Below are 19073 nucleotides of genomic sequence, written 5' to 3'. Positions count from 1 at the left end.
TATGATATTTAATAAATAAAATGTTTCGCTCAATATGGGTTCTGACCATCCTATGGAATGACAAAGCCCACTGAGTGAAACCTTTCCTTAATAAAGAGATTCTTAATGACCTAACTGCTCTTCAAACAACAAGGAAGCTCTTAATGACCCAACAGCCCACTCCAAAAACTTTAACGAGGAATTGTAATAATGTTGGTAGAATTACCGACAATATGTTAGGTAAAAGGACACGTGCAATTAATAAGATTTTATAGCGGCAACGTTTCGCTCTCCAGAAGCTATGTTAAGTCGTTACCAACGGCTCCTGAAGACCGAAACGTTGCCACAATAATGTCTCATTTAGTTGTACACGAGTCCTTTCACCTAACATTAACAGGAAAACACTAATATTGAATCATTGGACTCACGGTGTAACTGGTCGGTCGTTAAGCTTGGTCATGGAACTGGTAGTTTTACGTTATTCTCAATGATGGGAACTCGGAAGTGGGAGGGAACTTCCGGTAGGATGTACGTGGTGTTAAACGGTAGGTGGGATGGAGTGGTAGGTGATAGGCGGGTTGAAGTGGGTGGGTATAGTAGTCTAGAGACTTGCGGCACTGACAAATTCCTAGCAAACAATGATCACACTCGACTTTCTCCCACTGACAAGTCGCTGTGCTTACCAATTTGTACTCGTATGTGGTTGCAGGGGTCGCTTCTCAGATAATATGATCCCTACGTGTCTTGTGTATCCTTATAAATAATCACAATAACAACTCTTACTTGGAAGAGTTGGTTGTCACTATTAAAAATTCGGATGGTTTCAGAATTTTTTTATGCTTCACCAAGACAAATGCGGATGGACAAACATAACTGTTGTTGATGTAATAATTCACTGCATATAAAATTTTACACAATAAGATGGTTAATGGGGTTTAAACCTTACCCACTACACTGGGGTCATTAAGACGCATATAACTTTTTCACCACCAGACAAGACTACAGTAATTCCTAAAAGTTTACTTGGAGGGTTTCGGGGGGTCAACGCCCCAGCGGCTCGGTAGTAAACCAGGCCTCATGGTGGATTAGGGTCTGATCAACCAGGCTGTTACTGCCGGCCTGGAGAGAGTTCCGGGGGTCAACGCCCCCGCGGCCCGGTGTGACCAGGCCTCCTGGTGGATCAGAGCCTGATCAACCAGGCTGTTACTGTTGGCTGCACGCAAACCAACGTACGAGCCACAGCCCGGCTGGTCAGGAACCGACTTTAGGTGCTTGTCCAGTGCCAGCTTGAAGACTGCACGAACCACAGCCCGGTTGGTCAGTGATTAAACTCTCAGCATATACACGCTGAGAGAGAGAATTCTCAGTGTATATAGCCTGTTAAAACAGATTCCTGGCATTCTTGCATGACAAGCACAATTTTTACCCTTAATCACCAATAAAAGTGAGTGAGAGAGAGAGAGAGAGAGAGAGAGAGAGAGAGAGAGAGAGAGAGAGACAGAGAGAGAGAGAGAGAGAGAGAGAGAGAGAGAGACAGAGACAGAGAGACAGAGACAGAGAGACAGAGACAGAGAGACAGAGAGAGACAGAGAGAGAGAGACAGAGAGACAGAGAGAGACAGAGAGAGACAGAGACAGAGAGAGAGAGAGAGAGAGAGAGAGAGAGAGAGAGAGAGAGATTGATTCACCACAATAAATGAATTATCAACAGATTTCATCTACGTGGATACGATATATCTCGCTGTTAAATAACAAAAAATTTAATTTATATCCTCAATGTTCAGAATGGAAGGAAATTTAGTCTTTCCTCTTTTATTTCACTCTTACGGCAGTTAAACCACTGACAGGTTGATAAATAACAGGTGGAGACAGCTTATGTTACAAGGAAAATGTTAAACCAAAACAGAAGCCGTAAAACATATGAATTAAACATTTAAAATTAATAAGGATGTGAAAACAACATTAGTGGAACAAACTATAAAATAAACATGACTCACGAAATCGTAATGACACGATTGCAAACAAACCATACCCCGGCCGGGATTGAGACTCTCTGACCGCGGGTTCAATCCCGGCCGGGGTATGGTTATGAAATAAACACTCTGGAAAACATTCGAATTTGCTTAGACAGTTGATAATTATATTTTTATAAAAAAAATAAACCCACAAGGGTGATATAACACCGGAGGAATGGGAGGTAATCAGGGTTGATCCGAGGAAGGGAAGAGAAGGATGACTACAATTCCTTGGATCGAGACCACCAGCATCAGTTCACCCCCACCCCCTTAACTTGCAGGATCAGTTAGCTGAGTGACAATTTATAAATAGCACCAACCTCAATAGCATACCTTATTTACAGAACGTTTCGACCATGCAGGTCTTGTTATTACTATAATAAAAAAGAAGCGCTAAACTTACAAGGGTCATACAGCGCTTTGTTATTAATGCATAGGCGAAATATCGTCTGTAAATCAGCATTCGCTTTGTATAGCGCCGTTATACAAATTTTGTCATCAAAAGCTTAGCCAGCATCCACACCAGCCTGGTAAGACAAGCAAGCCTACTGAGGTGATCCTTTTTCTCCTTATTTACTACAATCTCATTTTCTCCTTCACTTACTACTACTGCTTTTTTATCCTTGACTCACACTCATAGTACATGATACTACTGTACTATGAGTACTGTCATAGTAAACTATCGTGTACTATGACAGTAGAAAATAGCTCTTCTAAGTAGACAGCCTCCCTGTGGACTTTTCAAGTCCACTGCTATCTGTCTTTCCCAAGTACTCCCTGTATTTCCTTTCCCCTTTCCCTCTCCCGTTCCTCCTTCACCCTTCAACCATAACCTATCTCCCTCCTCACTATCACTACCCCCACTATGATTGTCATAATATCCATCATTATTACTGCTATTCACTGCAAATAAAATAGTCAATAACGCAAATATTGTAACCAGCACTACCACAACTGTTATCATTTTCCAATATTTATACCACCATCATTACCCACCACTATTGTCATCACTCAACTACCACCACTACCTGCTGTACTTGTAGAAATAATAATAATAATTATTATTATTACTATCGCCACCTGTAGCCTCGTTTCTTTCAGAAAAACTTACAAAATTATCAAAACAACTGACACTATTTTGCTTCCTTTTATTAAAAACCAACTGATTCTATCTTACTTCCTTTATCTTAGTTGTCCCAAAACAATAGACTTGCATTACTTAATGCCATAAAACAATGGAAACTTTTTTCATATTACAAGATTCAAATGAATTGAGTATTATACACCCTCATACCTCAATAGACTGGACTCTTGTACAGCAACTTGATACTTCGATAAATGCACTTCTATACTACTTCGTCATAAGTCAAAATATGACAGTATTATGTACCCTTATACCTCAAAATATTATTGTTATATACCCTTACACTTCAAAATAATGGACTATTATATACCTTTATAATTCAAATACTGGGTTATCAGTCTCGCTCTGGGCGAGGAAGCAGTGGCAGCAGCTCACACTCTGCTGCCCCCTTCAATCCTCATTAGGGGAAGGGAACTGCCTGCATTATGCAAGCCCACCGTGTCAAAATCAAGCCACTTCGTGGAGGAACCGCCGACCTGATGAAGACAGGGCGAGCTGGTATCCCAAGGACTACTCCAAGTAAAATTCACTATCCTGATCGCCACTAAAGACTCTATCGTGGACTGCTTCAGCAACGATGATGACAAAATCGTTGCAGCTTCTGCCAAGAAGTTGCTAAAAGACAAGCATTACGAAGTGGTACCATTGCCAGCACTGAAAGCTAATAGGTTGGTGTTTGTCAAAAGAATGGACCGTGCACTCACTAAATAACTAATCTACGACCTGAAGACACAAATCGTGGACCTCAACGACTGAGTCAAGATTCATGAGATTATTCTAATACCCCATGTCTCATCTATGATCAAGATCAGGTTCTCAGAAATTTCCATGGCTCAGCAACTGTTAGAGAAGGATTACGCATCTCTTATTACTACATGAACCAAAGGAACGTTGAACCTAAACTATACCACCTGACTCCCTGTTGGAACCGCTACTCCTACAATCACGGTAGGCTGCGTTAAGGCGGGCCAGCACAACTTACGGCGATTGGCATGGTATGAGAATGGTCAGTCCACAATGTGCTAACGACTGCCCACTCAAGGGCATTGCTGAATGTAGTAGTCAGGGTCACATCTTCACATAATGCACTTTTACCAGCCAACCCCTGGCTGCCTTCAAGAGAGAGCTGGACAGATACCTAAAGTCGGTGCCGGATCAGCCGGGCTGTGGCTCGTACGTTGGACTGCGTGCGGCCAGCAGTAACAGCCTAGTTGATCAGGCCCTGATCCATTGGGAGGCCTGGTCATGGACCGGGCCGCGGGGGCGTTGATCCCCGGAATAACCTCCAGGTAATGAAAATGTCTTAACTGTAAGGAAAACCTAGCTAGTTACACGTACCTCTAACAATCAGTGAATTCTCTGAGTGTGCTCACTGCGTCCCTGTTTTTTTTTTTTGACCCCTTGCAAGCAAATACTCTTAGAAAATTATTATAATTATAATTATGGGGGAGCGCATGTGAGGGGGAGGTATGGAAGGTATTCAAGCTCAATTCAGGGAACCAGAGTACAGATCCAATTCCCTAGATCAAGAGCCCCTCACCAGCGTCAAGGAACCTCCCTTGAGGGGCTCTCTTAGAAAAGAAATAAAGAGGAAGCTCGAGACAGAAGAAACTTAGCGTCACCAAGACCTCTTACGTACGCAGCCATCACTCGCATACAGACCGATACCCAGATCTTGAACGTAGCTCAACGAGCCTCCTCTGAACCTGATATCCACCCAACTCCAATACTACATGATGACACATCAACGAAACTCCTGTACAGCATGAGCTACGTCTACATGAGGAAGAAAGCCTAAGAACCTTCGACTCCATCACTAACCAACTCTTTGCCTACACCAGGCAAGAATGAAGTTCCCTGATGCTGTTCCATCTGTTGAATTTCTCAAGATCGTCACTAACATAAGACAAAGTAGCAGTAATTATTAGCAACAGCTTAGAGTGGTGGTCGAGATGGTGGCCGTAGCCACTTCAGCAGCGACATTCGTAATAAAGTATTACCAATTCCGTTCTCTACTTTTTCATGCAAGCTGTGGGCAAAGGGTAGGGAGAGAGCCTTCTGCTTTACTATCCTGACCAGCCTCTAGAGAATCAGTAGCTAGACAGCAGAAAACCTCATTATATTGTCTACTTTTTAAAGGTTTCACAACACTGGACAGGCACCTAAAGTCAATACCTGACCAGCCGAGCTGTGGGTCGTACGTTGGACTGCGTGCGGCTAGCAGTAACAGCCTGGTTGATCAGGCCCTGGTTCACCATGAGGCCTGGTCACAGACCGGACGGCGGGGGCGTTGACCCCCGAAACTCTCTCCAGGTATACACGATAATTATAAATTATTCAAAATATTTATTTCTATAATTACTGCTAAAATCATTGTTATTTAAATAAATGTTCAGTGACAACACCATAACTATCAAAATAAATTTAGGATGGTTGGTCAACTGAGTTGAAAACCTACCGACACACGAGCCCTGGTCACAGACCGGGCCACCGGGGGACTGATCCCCGAAACCCTCTCCAGGTATACTCTCTAGGGTCATTAAGGTGCATTCTTACCACCACAAATACTTCCATCCCAGTGACAGACATATTGTGACTAAATTAAATTCTTAGTGCATATAAACGGAGATGTATATCCCTCCAAGTGAACACTGACTGTTATTCTCAGTGCAGACACATCAAGAAAGATATACACGTGAGAATATATATAGATATATTCATGCCAGGTTGGTAAGAGTCTGTCCCACGCAGCATTGAAATCTCTCAGCGACTGACTGAAATATACAAAGTTCAAAATATGTCCATGTACATGTCTCCTCTACATGAAGAAAAATGGTATAAAATATCGATACTATGGAAATAGTTGCACAAATGCAGTTTAATGAAATTATTTACTGACAACACTTGGCGAACGCTGTAGGTTTTTTTTTCAAGGCTTAGACGCGAAAAAAAATATAGTGTGAGTAAAACGTTATCTGTAGCGGCTCTCATTACACTAGATGTGTATCCCCCCCCCCAACATTTTTAATAGTAAGCTGAAATTGTAGATAATTTTCTGCTTTTTAATTGAATGTTAAAAGTTCTCTGAACTATATTTAACAATAAATATCAAAATTTTAGTTGAAATTTTTAATGTCTCAAGACTTGAAAAATCTCAAGATACACGTTTTACATGAGAAAAGAAGATGCACTCCAGTTTTCTAACTTATTTTACATTGCTTGAAAACTGTCGCATTTGTAATAAAAATGTGTCACTTTTGTAACGAAAATGCATCAAATTTGTAATGAAAATGTGTCACATTTGTAATAAAACTGCGTCAATTTGTAATGAAAACGTCACATTTGTAATGATGTGTAAATTTTTCTCAATCATAAAAATATCCGTGCAATAGGCTTTCGTCTCAACCAGGTGGAAACGATACACCCTTTGAGGTCATGTATCGACTGGGAAATGAGAGGCATTCAGGATCGATCCAAGGAAGGGGAGGGTACGTCCAGTTGCTTGGACCAAGAACCCTCCGACATCACCCTTGAAACACCTTTGCATACAAACATTTATTGTAATCCAAAGTACTTGGCAAAAACTTACCTTATGAAAACAGTTCCAGAAATAAATGGATACCAAAATCGGTGTTATTCCATCCGTTCAGAATCCAACATAATTTTCACTCATCTCATATTGACAATAAATTCCCGTCGATAATCATCACTCACACTAACCAGAGGAACTAAGACGGCACAATATATTTATCATGGCCTTCGAGGAATTTGTATATTGATGAAAAGAAAGCACATGCACAAGAGAGTCCCGGAAAGACATTAACACACCCTCTCACAACACCAGTCAGGTAACAACTGCTGGGAAATGTTGGTAACCCTCCTCTTATGCCGGCAAGTGTTCGATTCCCTGCATCTTGATGAAGCACAAGCCACCACCACCACTACTACTATTACTGATGCTGCTGCTACTACTACTACTGATGCTACTACTACTACTGATGCTACTACTACTACTGATGCTACTCTTAGTGATGCTGCTGTTACTACTACTACTACTCCTCTCCCTTCTCTCCCCGCTCGCTATCACTTTGTTTTTAGGCCTCTGTTTTCTAATCATCGTTGTGACTACAATTGCCCACGAAGGACGGAAACGTCATATGGTTCCTCTTCAAAGCACAGGCTATTTTCTAAACATACAGGATTACATACACCGAGACGTGTATGTCTCTCGTGTACATATACTGAGGTAACTTCAATCCAGGTTGCATTCACCCTAATGACTTAGTGCACTCGATATGCTTTAAACCCAATTAACCAAGACATTACTTTTAATAAAGCTCATCTAGATTATTATCAGTATACTACGCTTTATATGAAGTTTGAGGAAGTTTGAATGAGAGCGTAGGTTGGTTAGTGGGGGTATTGAGTTGAAAGCCTATCGACTGCTTGAGGCTCATTAAGACTGTTCACCACAAATCAAGAATCCTTTAGTCTCTAAAACAAGGATGTATATAGTGTGCGGAGATGTGTCAACGTGTAAATCATGGCTCGCATGTTGGAGTGATAACTCCCTCTCTCTATCCACGGCTCATTTAACACATGACTTTGAAAACGTGACTGGAAGCCACGTAAAATTTAAAAATAGCGCATATCGCACAAACGTAATCAGTTTCAGTCTATATTAGTGGGAATAACAGGCTTCAATGTTTACATAACTTAGATGGCCCTTCATGCTGGTGAAGGTCTCTTGATCCATGGATTTGGAGCTACTTCCTGCTCTTGTATCAAACCTGAGTGATTCAAATTCCCATCATTTGTAAGGACCTTTACGGGTTTCCCGCTTTCCCATACTAACAATAATATATCTTTAAGTCACTGATGAAGATATGACGAGGCCTAGTCCATTACAAATTACTTGAACCTCATTAAGAATGGTGCTCTAATATGCCATGTTGTATGGATCATGATATGAGCATAGCTTATAGTTATCTGTATTGGTTAGGTAGGTAAAGCATTTAGCAGAGCAGGGGACTGAGAATTCCAACCTGCTATGTACCTAGGGACATTTCTTTAGCTTCGCTTCTAAAACCTTGGTAGAGAACAGAGGATATTCTAGACAGATAACCTATTATCCAACTGAAATTACCACCAATATTCATTTTGTATAACAGTTATGTTTGCGATATTAAATGCAGATTTTGGATAAAAAAATGTGATAAAACTAACAAATGTGCGCAGAGAGATCTCAAACAATGTGCACTGTGTGAGTGACACAAATACATACCCATACACAGGAGCACAGGTTACATTCCACATTTGCCTTTATTATTTGTAATATTCCATACAAGCTATGTAGGCAAATGTGTGTGCCAGCTCCTCAGCCGCTATGACCGCCTTCAGCACTTACAAACCATCACCTAATTCCCAATAAACAAACTTCCGTCGCTGAAGTTTCCTATGTGAGCCATCCACCTTCCATTTCATGTGTTCTCACAATGAACATTTTTTCAAGTCAAGCAGCCCCATCCATCTTTTCCTCGTTGCCAATATTATGACAGCCCTGCTCAACCATTCACACTTGGAATTCCAAGTAAAATGATATACCCCCACTTGCACCTTTTTCATTGCCTCATGAGATTAAAGGTTATGCATAAACAACAAAGAATGCCTGATTGTGCAGTAAGGTGTTGACAGCTAGGACTGCCATGTTGTTAGATGATATGATTTAAGTTCCCTCCTCCGATTAAAAGTGCTATTTTAAACGTGCGCTGAATTCACTGCTCACGCTTCAGCACTATCATTAGTATAGTGTATTTATTTATTTATTTGAACATGATACAGAGAAGTACAAGGAATATAATTTTTAAAGTGCAGCATGCCAAAGCCCCTTGTATGCAGAGCATTATGGGCAGGCTTAAAATTAACTTAAGATTAACTAAGCAATGATATATTCAGTGGTACAAAAATTATTGTAAAACAGATAACAATTTATTACAAATGAGTATCCCGCAGATCTTGAATGGACTTTCCTCTGTCGTGATAATGAAACAAGACTAACTCAGTTTCCAAATCTATGTACTAATTCCAAGTATCTTCGATTTCCTAGCATTCACCTGAAGTTTCATTGCTTCCCCACACATTCTCACAACTTACATTAAAAGGCTCAATATTATAAATTCATTCCCAAACAGTTCGTAGGTTTGAAAGGAAATACAGTTCCAACAGAAGGAAGAGATGATAAAGTTGGCTAGAGCAGGAAAACCAATAAGGAGTCACAGGACATAAAAGGTACAAGGTTTTTACTTCTGGTAGGTACTGGCTATTTAAGGGTAGCGTCGCTTGGAAATAAGCAGCAGGCATTATATATATATATATATATATATATATATATATATATATATATATATATATATATATATATATATATATATATATATATATAATATATATATATATATACCTGGAGTTTACCTGGAGAGAGTTTCGGGGGTCAACGCCCCCGCGGCCCGGTCTGTGACCAGGCCTCCTGGTGGATCAGCGCCTGATCAACCAGGCTGTTGCTGCTGGCTGCACGCAAACCAACGTACGAGCCACAGCCCGGCTGATCAGGAAGGAAAAAAAACTGGCAGGAAATGGCAGAAATCGTACACCAAATCCAGTCATTCCTGGAGTGGAACCACAGTCGATGGCCTCCACTCCAAACCAACAGATACAGATACTAATGCCGGAAAAAAAATCCCCCCCCAGTACCAACAATACCACCAGTCCGATAACATTCTTCTTTGCAAATATACAGGGTCTAAAGCCAGCAACAAACAACAAAATACCTTTCATCCGTGGACTGCTTGCAGAGGCAAAGGCAATGTTCGCGGCTTTCACTGAGACCCACATAAAGGATCACTTGGACAACGAAATATGGATCCCAGGTTACAACCTATACAGATGTGACAGAGTGAACAGGCAAAAGGGGGGGGTTGGCCTGTACATTGCAGAGTCACTTGTTTGCACAGAACTGCTAAATGCCTCAAATGATGTAGTGGAAGTTTTTAGCAGTAAAGGTCGAGAACCAAAACCTAGTCATTGTGATAGTCTACAAGCCTCCGGATGCAACATCCCAGCAATTCCAGGAACAGCTGTTAAAAATTGACCACTGTCTGGAAAACCTTCCAGCTCCTGCACCCAACATCTTGCTCCTGGGGGATTTCAACTTAAGGCACCTAAAATGGAGGAATATAGCAAATAATATTGTTGCAGTAATAACACCAGGAGGCAGCTCTGATGAAAACTCACACTCACGCGAGCTTTTAAATCTCTGCACAAAATTCAATTTAAACCAGCAAATAATAGAGCCTACTAGACTGGAGAATACACTAGACCTCATCTTCACTAACAATGATGATCTGATAAGAAATATCACCATATCAAAAACAATATACTCAGATCACAACATAATTGAGGTTCAGTCATGTATGCGCGGAGCCCAGACCGACATAATGAGATTAGTCACGAGGGAGCATTCACCAAATTCAACTTCAATAACAAAAACATAAAGTGGGACCAAGTAAACCAAGTCCTAACCGATATAAGCTGGGAAGATATACTAAGCAACACAGACCCCAACTTATGCCTAGAACAGATTAACTCGGTAGCACTCGATGTATGCACAAGGCTTATTCCTCTAAGAAAAAGGAGTAGATGTAAAACAGAAAGAGACAGGCGCTCCCTTTACAGGCGACGGAAAAGAATAACAGAGCGGCTAAAAGAGGTCAATATATCTGAAATGCGTAGGGAGACACTGGTCAGAGAAATAGCAAGCATCGAACTTAAGCTAAAAGAATCCTTTAGGAGTCAGGAATCGCGGGAAGAACTAAAAGCCATAAATGAAATCGAAAGAAACCCAAAGTATTTCTTCTCCTATGCCAAATCAAAATCGAGAACAACGTCCAGTATTGGGCCCCTACTTAAACAAGATGGGTCCTACACAGATGACAACAAGGAAATGAGTGAGCTACTCAAGTCCCAATATGACTCAGTTTTTAGCAAGCCGCTAACCAGACTGAGAGTCGAAGATCAAAATGAATTTTTTATGAGAGAGCCACAAAATTTGATTAACACAAGCCTATCCGATGTTATCCTGACGCCAAATGACTTCGAACAGGCGATAAATGACATGCCCATGCACTCTGCCCCAGGGCCAGACTCATGGAACTCTGTGTTCATCAAGAACTGCAAGAAGCCCCTATCACGAGCCTTTTCCATCCTATGGAGAGGGAGCATGGACACGGGGGTCGTCCCAGTTACTAAAAACAACAGACATAGCCCCACTCCACAAAGGGGGCAGTAAAGCAACAGCAAAGAACTACAGACCAATAGCACTAACATCCCATATCATAAAAATCTTTGAAAGGGTCCTAAGAAGCAAGATCACCACGCATCTAGAAACCCATCAGTTACACAACCCAGGGCAACATGGGTTTAGAACAGGTCGCTCCTGTCTGTCTCAACTATTGGACCACTACGACAAGGTCCTAAATGCACTAGAAGACAAAAAGAATGCAGATGTAATATATACAGACTTTGCAAAAGCCTTCGACAAGTGTGACCATGGCGTAATAGCGCACAAAATGCGTGCTAAAGGAATAACAGGAAAAGTCGGTCGATGGATCTATAATTTCCTCACTAACAGAACACAGAGAGTAGTCGTCAACAGAGTAAAGTCCGAGGCAGCTACGGTGAAAAGCTCTGTTCCACAAGGCACAGTACTCGCTCCCATCTTGTTCCTCATCCTTATATCCGACATAGACAAGGATGTCAGCCACAGCACCGTGTCTTCCTTTGCAGATGACACCCGAATCTGCATGACAGTGTCTTCCATTGCAGACACTGCAAAGCTCCAGGCAGACATCAACCAAATCTTTCAGTGGGCTGCAGAAAACAATATGAAGTTCAACGATGAGAAATTTCAATTACTCAGATATGGTAAACATGAGGAAATTAAATCTTCATCAGAGTACAAAACAAATTCTGGCCACAAAATAGAGCGAAACACCAACGTCAAAGACCTGGGAGTGATCATGTCGGAGGATCTCACCTTCAAGGACCATAACATTGTATCAATCGCATCTGCTAGAAAAATGACAGGATGGATAATGAGAACCTTCAAAACTAGGGAGGCCAAGCCCATGATGACACTCTTCAGGTCACTTGTTCTATCTAGGCTGGAATATTGCTGCACACTAACAGCACCTTTCAAGGCAGGTGAAATTGCCGACCTAGAAAATGTACAGAGAACTTTCACGGCGCGCATAACGGAGATAAAACACCTCAATTATTGGGAGCGCTTGAGGTTCCTAAACCTGTATTCCCTGGAACGCAGGAGGGAGAGATACATGATTATATACACCTGGAAAATCCTAGAGGGACTAGTACCGAACTTGCACACGAAAATCACCCACTACGAAAGCAAAAGACTTGGCAGACGATGCACCATCCCCCCAATGAAAAGCAGGGGTGTCACTAGCACGTTAAGAGACCATACAATAAGTGTCAGGGGCCCGAGACTGTTCAACTGCCTCCCAGCACACATAAGGGGGATTACCAACAGACCCCTGGCAGTCTTCAAGCTGGCACTGGACAAGCACCTAAAGTCAGTTCCGGATCAGCCGGGCTGTGGCTCGTATGTTGGTTTGCGTGCAGCCAGCAGCAACAGCCTGGTTGATCAGGCTCTGATCCACCAGGAGGCCTGGTCACAGACCGGGCCGCGGGGGCGTTGACCCCCGGAACTCTCTCCAGGTAAACTCCAGGTGCTTGTCCAGTGCCAGCTTGAAGACTGCCAGGGGTCTGTTGGTAATCCCCCTTATGTATGCTGGGAGGCAGTTGAACAGTCTCGGGCCCCTGACACTTATTGTATGGTCTCTTAACGTGCTAGTGACACCCCTGCTTTTCATTGGGGGGATGGTGCATCGTCTGCCAAGTCTTTTGCTTTCGTAGTGAGTGATTTTCGTGTGCAAGTTCGGTACTAGTCCCTCTAGGATTTTCCAGGTGTATATAATCATGTATCTCTCCCTCCTGCGTTCCAGGGAATACAGGTTTAGAAACCTCAAGCGCTCCCAGTAATTGAGGTGTTTTATCTCTGTTATGCGCGCCGTGAAAGTTCTCTGTACATTTTCTAGGTCGGCAATTTCACCTGCCTTGAAAGGTGCTGTTAGAGTGCAGCAATATTCCAGCCTAGATAGAACAAGTGACCTGAAGAGTGTCATCATGGGCTTGGCCTCCCTAGTTTTGAAGGTTCTCATTATCCATCCTGTCATTTTTCTAGCAGATGCGATTGATACAATGTTATGGTCCTTGAAGGTGAGATCCTCCGACATAATCACTCCCAGGTCTTTGACGTTGGTGTTTCGCTCTATTTTGTGGCCAGAATTTGTTTTGTACTCTGATGAAGATTTAATTTCCTCATGTTTACCATATCTGAGTAATTGAAATTTATCATCGTTGAACTTCATATTGTTTTCTGCAGCCCACTGAAAGATTTGGTTGATATCCGCCTGGAGCCTTGCAGTGTCTGCAATGGAAGACACTGTCATGCAGATTCGGGTGTCATCTGCAAAGGAAGACACGGTGCTGTGGCTGACATCCTTGTCTATGTCGTATATGAGGATGAGGAACAAGATGAGGATGAGGAACATATATATATATATTATATATATATTATATATATATATATATATATATATATATATATATATATATATATATATATATATATATATATATATATATATATATATACAATTAAAAAAAAACACATCACAAGAAACAAACTTGGCACAAATAAGGAAAATATGGCAATCACTTATATTTGATAACATTGGTCAGACACCCGTAAACACACCCATCACTAAATTTTGTAACACGTTTATGAATTACCCAAAAATAATGATTCACTGCCGGATAATTTATAAATCGATAATGCTGGAAAAATAAGAAGACATAGTACAGGGCCAAACCAAGTAAACACTATAAGCCCTTTCTTTCTGCCATAACACCAGCTGGTCCTGTATGGTCACTCCTCAGAAGTTCCTTCTTTTGGCCAGAATCTTATTAATTCCTCCCACTCTTTACTGGTTTGACCTTTGGTAGTACTTGTGGCTTCCACCAGGAAATGCTAAGCTCGGCAGGCACTCTAGTAAATCACTGGTATTTCCTCAAAGTACCTCGTTGCTGCCAAACCCCATAAAAATGGTCTAGTTTTGTTACAGAATTCATACAATAACTCACAACAAATAATTCTATATTAACAAAAAATATCTTACTAATATGGGGTAGACAAAATTGACAAAAACTCTGATAACACAAAACTCTGATAAAACAGTTAACAGATACAACAAAATGATCAAAACAGACGTAAGTAACCTATAAAAAATACAGACAAATAATACATGAAATATAAAAACAAAATATAGATTAACATGAATGGTAAATAATAAAGAAAATAAAATACATAGTTCTATAACTAATACTGGAAACAGACACAGATTAGGCTATATAGTGGAGAAACTTTATAGCAAGCTATAGCAAGCATAAATCACAGATACTAAAGAAATCTATGAAAAATAATCATATAGCTATAATTATAACTATAATTTTTAAAGGAGTGGTGGGGGTAAGCCACTGGAAGGTCTCGGTCAGACGACCAAAAGCTCTAGATGTGGGTCATCATATGACTAAGACCAGCACCAGCAAACACTTGTCCTGTTTCCTGACAAACCTGACCTAACCATGACAGAGGTTAGAAAAGGTATAGCCTAAACAAACATGAGACGGCATTAAAGTAAGTTACCTCCTGGAAGATAATTATTATTATTATTAAAGATTCGCCGGTAATTTTCCCGGCCCGGGCCTTTTCCAAGTGGTGGCCCGGCCTTGGCTCCCTCTTTAGGGAGTGTCTGAGACCTAAGTCTCCCATGGGAGGAGGTATAAGTACCTCCTCATCTTTGTCACCAACTGTCCCCTCTGGTCTGCCATCCCCGCCCCAGGGGAGCTAATGGGGATGACAGTCTTTTGAGGTGTAAGCTCGGGCTCGGGCACCTACCCTACCCTAGAAGGGCTGGGCATGGTGTCGATCTCTCCTGGAAGATAAATTAACACACAAACAGTTCCACTACACACCTTTAACAAGTAACATCAGGAACTTAGTAAGCCACTAAAAGAAAGATATATTTAAAGGTAGTTAGGCTAGGATAAGCTAGCCTAGCCTAATCTAGACTATATCACATGACTATAACAAATATGTAAGTTTATTAGATACAGGAAGACATAAGTACAATTATCAGTCTAAATTACCTAGGAAAACCCAAGTCAGAGTGACATTTCCATCCATTATTACTAGTCATATAGTTAATTCTAATTTCACAGTATATAACATTAATATACCATAACAGTACAAGGTATAAATATATAATAAATAATACTAGCATAACTGCCGACTTGGGAACTGACTTTTCCCAGGTGATTATTTCATCAGAAAACGTCTCTACATCAATACACAGCCTTCCCTAACTACAGTATACATTAACAATGGTTATAAACTAACTTGTTAGCAGCGGGGATGCGCATTCTGCCGGAAAAATGCTGTTCGAACGAGAAAAAAAAAGCACGAGACGATACTTCCAGCTCAGTTTTTTCCCTCCAAAATTTCGCTTAACAAAACATTCTATACAACAACATTTTCTAAAAAAAATTATGAAAGTGGCTCAGACCCCATTAAATATCTCTTATTAATTTTGGTATTACTTATTACGATAAACTATAACTCTAGAATATTAAATAGATAAAGAAGTAGTGAATTAATGCAATTTATTTCAGGCTAAACAACGTTCCTAGTTAATACATATTGGAACATCCTAACCAACTCAATAATAATTACTATAATAATAATTATAATGACCATTTCTGAAGTTTTCCAGTAATAATGTAATAAAATAACATTTTAGCACATTATTCTTAATTTTTTAATGTTTCACGTAATTATAAAATCATGAGGTATTCAGTAACAATATATATTTTTATGGACTTTTTATATGATTTTTTAAAAATATTAGAAATAGTTTCAGGTAAGACAACGAATATTTATCACACCTTAACATAGGCATGACCAGGGAAATATTTGCTTCATTATATAACTCAACACATTTCTGCCTGGAGTTTACCTGGAGAGAGTTCCGGGGGTCAACGCCCCCGCGGCCCGGTCTGAGACCAGGCCTCCTGGTGGATCAGAGCCTGATCAACCAGGCTGTTGCTGCTGGCTGCACGCAAACCAACATACGAGCCACAGCCCGGCTGATCCGGAACTGACTTTAGGTGCTTGTCCAGTGCCAGCTTGAAGACTGCCAGGGGTCTGTTGGTAATCCCCCTTATGTGTGCTGGAGGCAGTTGAACAGTCTCGGGCCCCTGACACTTATTGTATGGTCTCTTAACGTGCTAGTGACACCCCTGCTTTTCATTGGGGGGATGGTGCATCGTCTGCCAAGTCTTTTGCTTTCGTAGTGGGTGATTTTCGTGTGCAAGTTCGGTACTAGTCCCTCTAGGATTTTCCAGGTGTATATAATCATGTATCTCTCCCTCCTGCGTTCCAGGGAATACAGGTTTAGGAACCTCAAGCGCTCCCAATAATTGAGGTGTTTTATCTCCGTTATGCGCGCCGTGAAAGTTCTCTGTACATTTTCTAGGTCGGCAATTTCACCTGCCTTGAAAGGTGCTGTTAGTGTGCAGCAATATTCCAGCCTAGATAGAACAAGTGACCTGAAGAGTGTCATCATGGGCTTGGCCTCCCTAGTTTTGAAGGTTCTCATTATCCATCCTGTCATTTTTCTAGCAGATGCGATTGATACTCTCACTACACTCTGTCCAACACATTGTTTTTCCTATTTTTATGAGTCCTGTATACGTATATTTGCCATTTGTCGGAGTTTCCTGTTGTGTCCGGTTGGTAGCGGATTCATTTCACACATTGAGGTCTTTGGTTCGATCCCCGGTACGGGTGAAAACTTTGGGCGTGTTTCCTTAAGATATCTGTTGTCACTGTTCACCTAGCAGTAAGTAGGTACCTGGGTGTTAGTCGACTGGTGTGGGTCGCATCCTGGGGACAAAATTAGCCCAAGGTGCCCGAAATGCTCTGCATAACCAGGGCTTTATATAGTGTGTTACTAATGTCAGCTATGGTCTGTATAAGTTGTATCATGCACTTATAGAAATAAAGATCATTATTATCTTAATCTTTCATGCACCTGCACCCCTATAAGAGCATTGTCATGTAATGTTTTGAACCAAATTAAACCTTTCTTATTCATAACTAATGAATGGGAAGGCCTAAGTAAGTTTATTTAGGCAAAGGTACACATATGTACAATCATACATAGGATAACAAAAAAAAAATATTAAAGTGACTTATTTCCATTGGGATCCTGGATTTGAGAGAGCTGCATAGCATGAACCAGTTGTTGTACTAGTAGGCCCCACCTCCTATGACGTTATCTCCATTCCACTTTAAGACCCTAAGGCTGTATCTCTCCCCAGGAGGAAGCCTAAGACGGGTCGCTCTCTGGAAAAGACCCATGACGGGGCCACCATCTGGCGAAACACCTATGACCATTATTATAATCATGAAAGCCCACTGAGGGAAAAACAGGTCTAGGCTCAATTGGGGGGTGTCAAGACTGTCCCCATACCCACTTTTTCAAGGCGGGAGGGACGGGACCCCCTCAAAACTATTTTTCGGCCATCCCCCCAAATTACAGATTCACGGGGGCCCCCTTACCTGAGGCGGCTCCATTTCACACACTGGGGGCCCGGGCCTGATTCCCGGAAAGGGCGTAAGAAACATTCGTTTTTCCCACCCCGGTTGTTCATGTCCACCCATCACAAAAAGGGGCACCTGTGTGTCATTTTGATTGGGGGGCGCTTTCCGGGAAAAAATTTGACCTAATTTGCCCGGGGAAATGCCGGGCATAACAAGTGGTTTTTACGAGAGTGTCATTGATGAGCTTTTTTTGGCCCCGGACCCATTATATCCCCCGGAATTTTAAATACCTTTGTAATTTCTACCATGACTGTGCCCAAAATCTCCCCAGAGTTAAAATTTTGCAACTTGCCCACCCAATATAACTTTGGCTCCGTCCCTGGGTCCATTTTTACCTTTTATTTTACCCCCCCCCTTTTAAAGAGGAAAAATTAGGTAAGATTGACTTATGTCCATTGGATCCATGTACTTGTAGAAATAAAAATTATTATTATTATTATTATTATTATTATTATTATTATTATTATTATTATTATTATTACTATTATTATTATTATTATTATTATTATTATTATTATTATTATTATTATTATTACTATTATTATTATTATTATTATTATTATTATTATTATTATTATTATTATTATTATTATTATTATTATTATCATTATTGTTATTATTACTATTATTATTACTATTATTATTATTATTATTATTATTATCATTATTATTATTACTATTATTATTATTATTATTATTATTATTATTATAATTACTATTATTATTATTATTATTATTATATTATTATTATTATTATTGTTATTACTATTACTACTACTACCATTATTATTATTATTATTATTATGATTGTTATTATTATTATTATTATTATTATAATCATCATTACTATTGTTATTATTATTATTATTATTATTATTATTATTATTATTATTATTATTATTACTATTATTATCATCATTATTAACACTAAGTCATCAAAATTTAAATCCGGATATAAAGTTCAGAGTTGGGAATTCCACGAACGATTTGTTTATCAACAAGTTAGTTATGGTCACATGATGCTGAGTCCACTTCAGTCTTCAGTACGGATACGATATTACTCAACGTTTTAGCTT

At 40.4% G+C, this 19073-nt stretch overlaps 1 protein-coding gene across 3 annotated transcripts in view; it reads right to left on the bottom strand.

Annotated features, from left to right (window-relative positions):
- Positions 1-15820, bottom strand: part of LOC128691825 (uncharacterized) — a 1033854-nt gene extending 1018034 nt beyond the window's left edge. For 2 of the 3 annotated variants that reach the window (XM_070101047.1, XM_070101050.1), the window contains exon 1: positions 6727-6978. Coding sequence is in view for 1 of the 3 variants with exons in the window: in XM_070101049.1 (XP_069957150.1) it covers positions 15733-15755 (23 nt within the window). In the remaining 2 variants the exon portion in view is untranslated. Of the gene's footprint in view, positions 1-6726; positions 6979-15732 lie in introns of those variants that run through there. The other variant, XM_070101049.1, reaches the window with a different exon arrangement.
- Between the last annotated feature and the right edge of the window lie 3253 nt (positions 15821-19073).

Source organism: Cherax quadricarinatus, chromosome 75, assembly GCF_038502225.1.
Source record: "Cherax quadricarinatus isolate ZL_2023a chromosome 75, ASM3850222v1, whole genome shotgun sequence".
NCBI lineage: Eukaryota > Metazoa > Arthropoda > Malacostraca > Decapoda > Parastacidae > Cherax > Cherax quadricarinatus.
The sequence above is the reverse complement of the archived record's forward strand: the minus strand, read 5'-3'. Positions and strand labels throughout refer to the sequence as shown.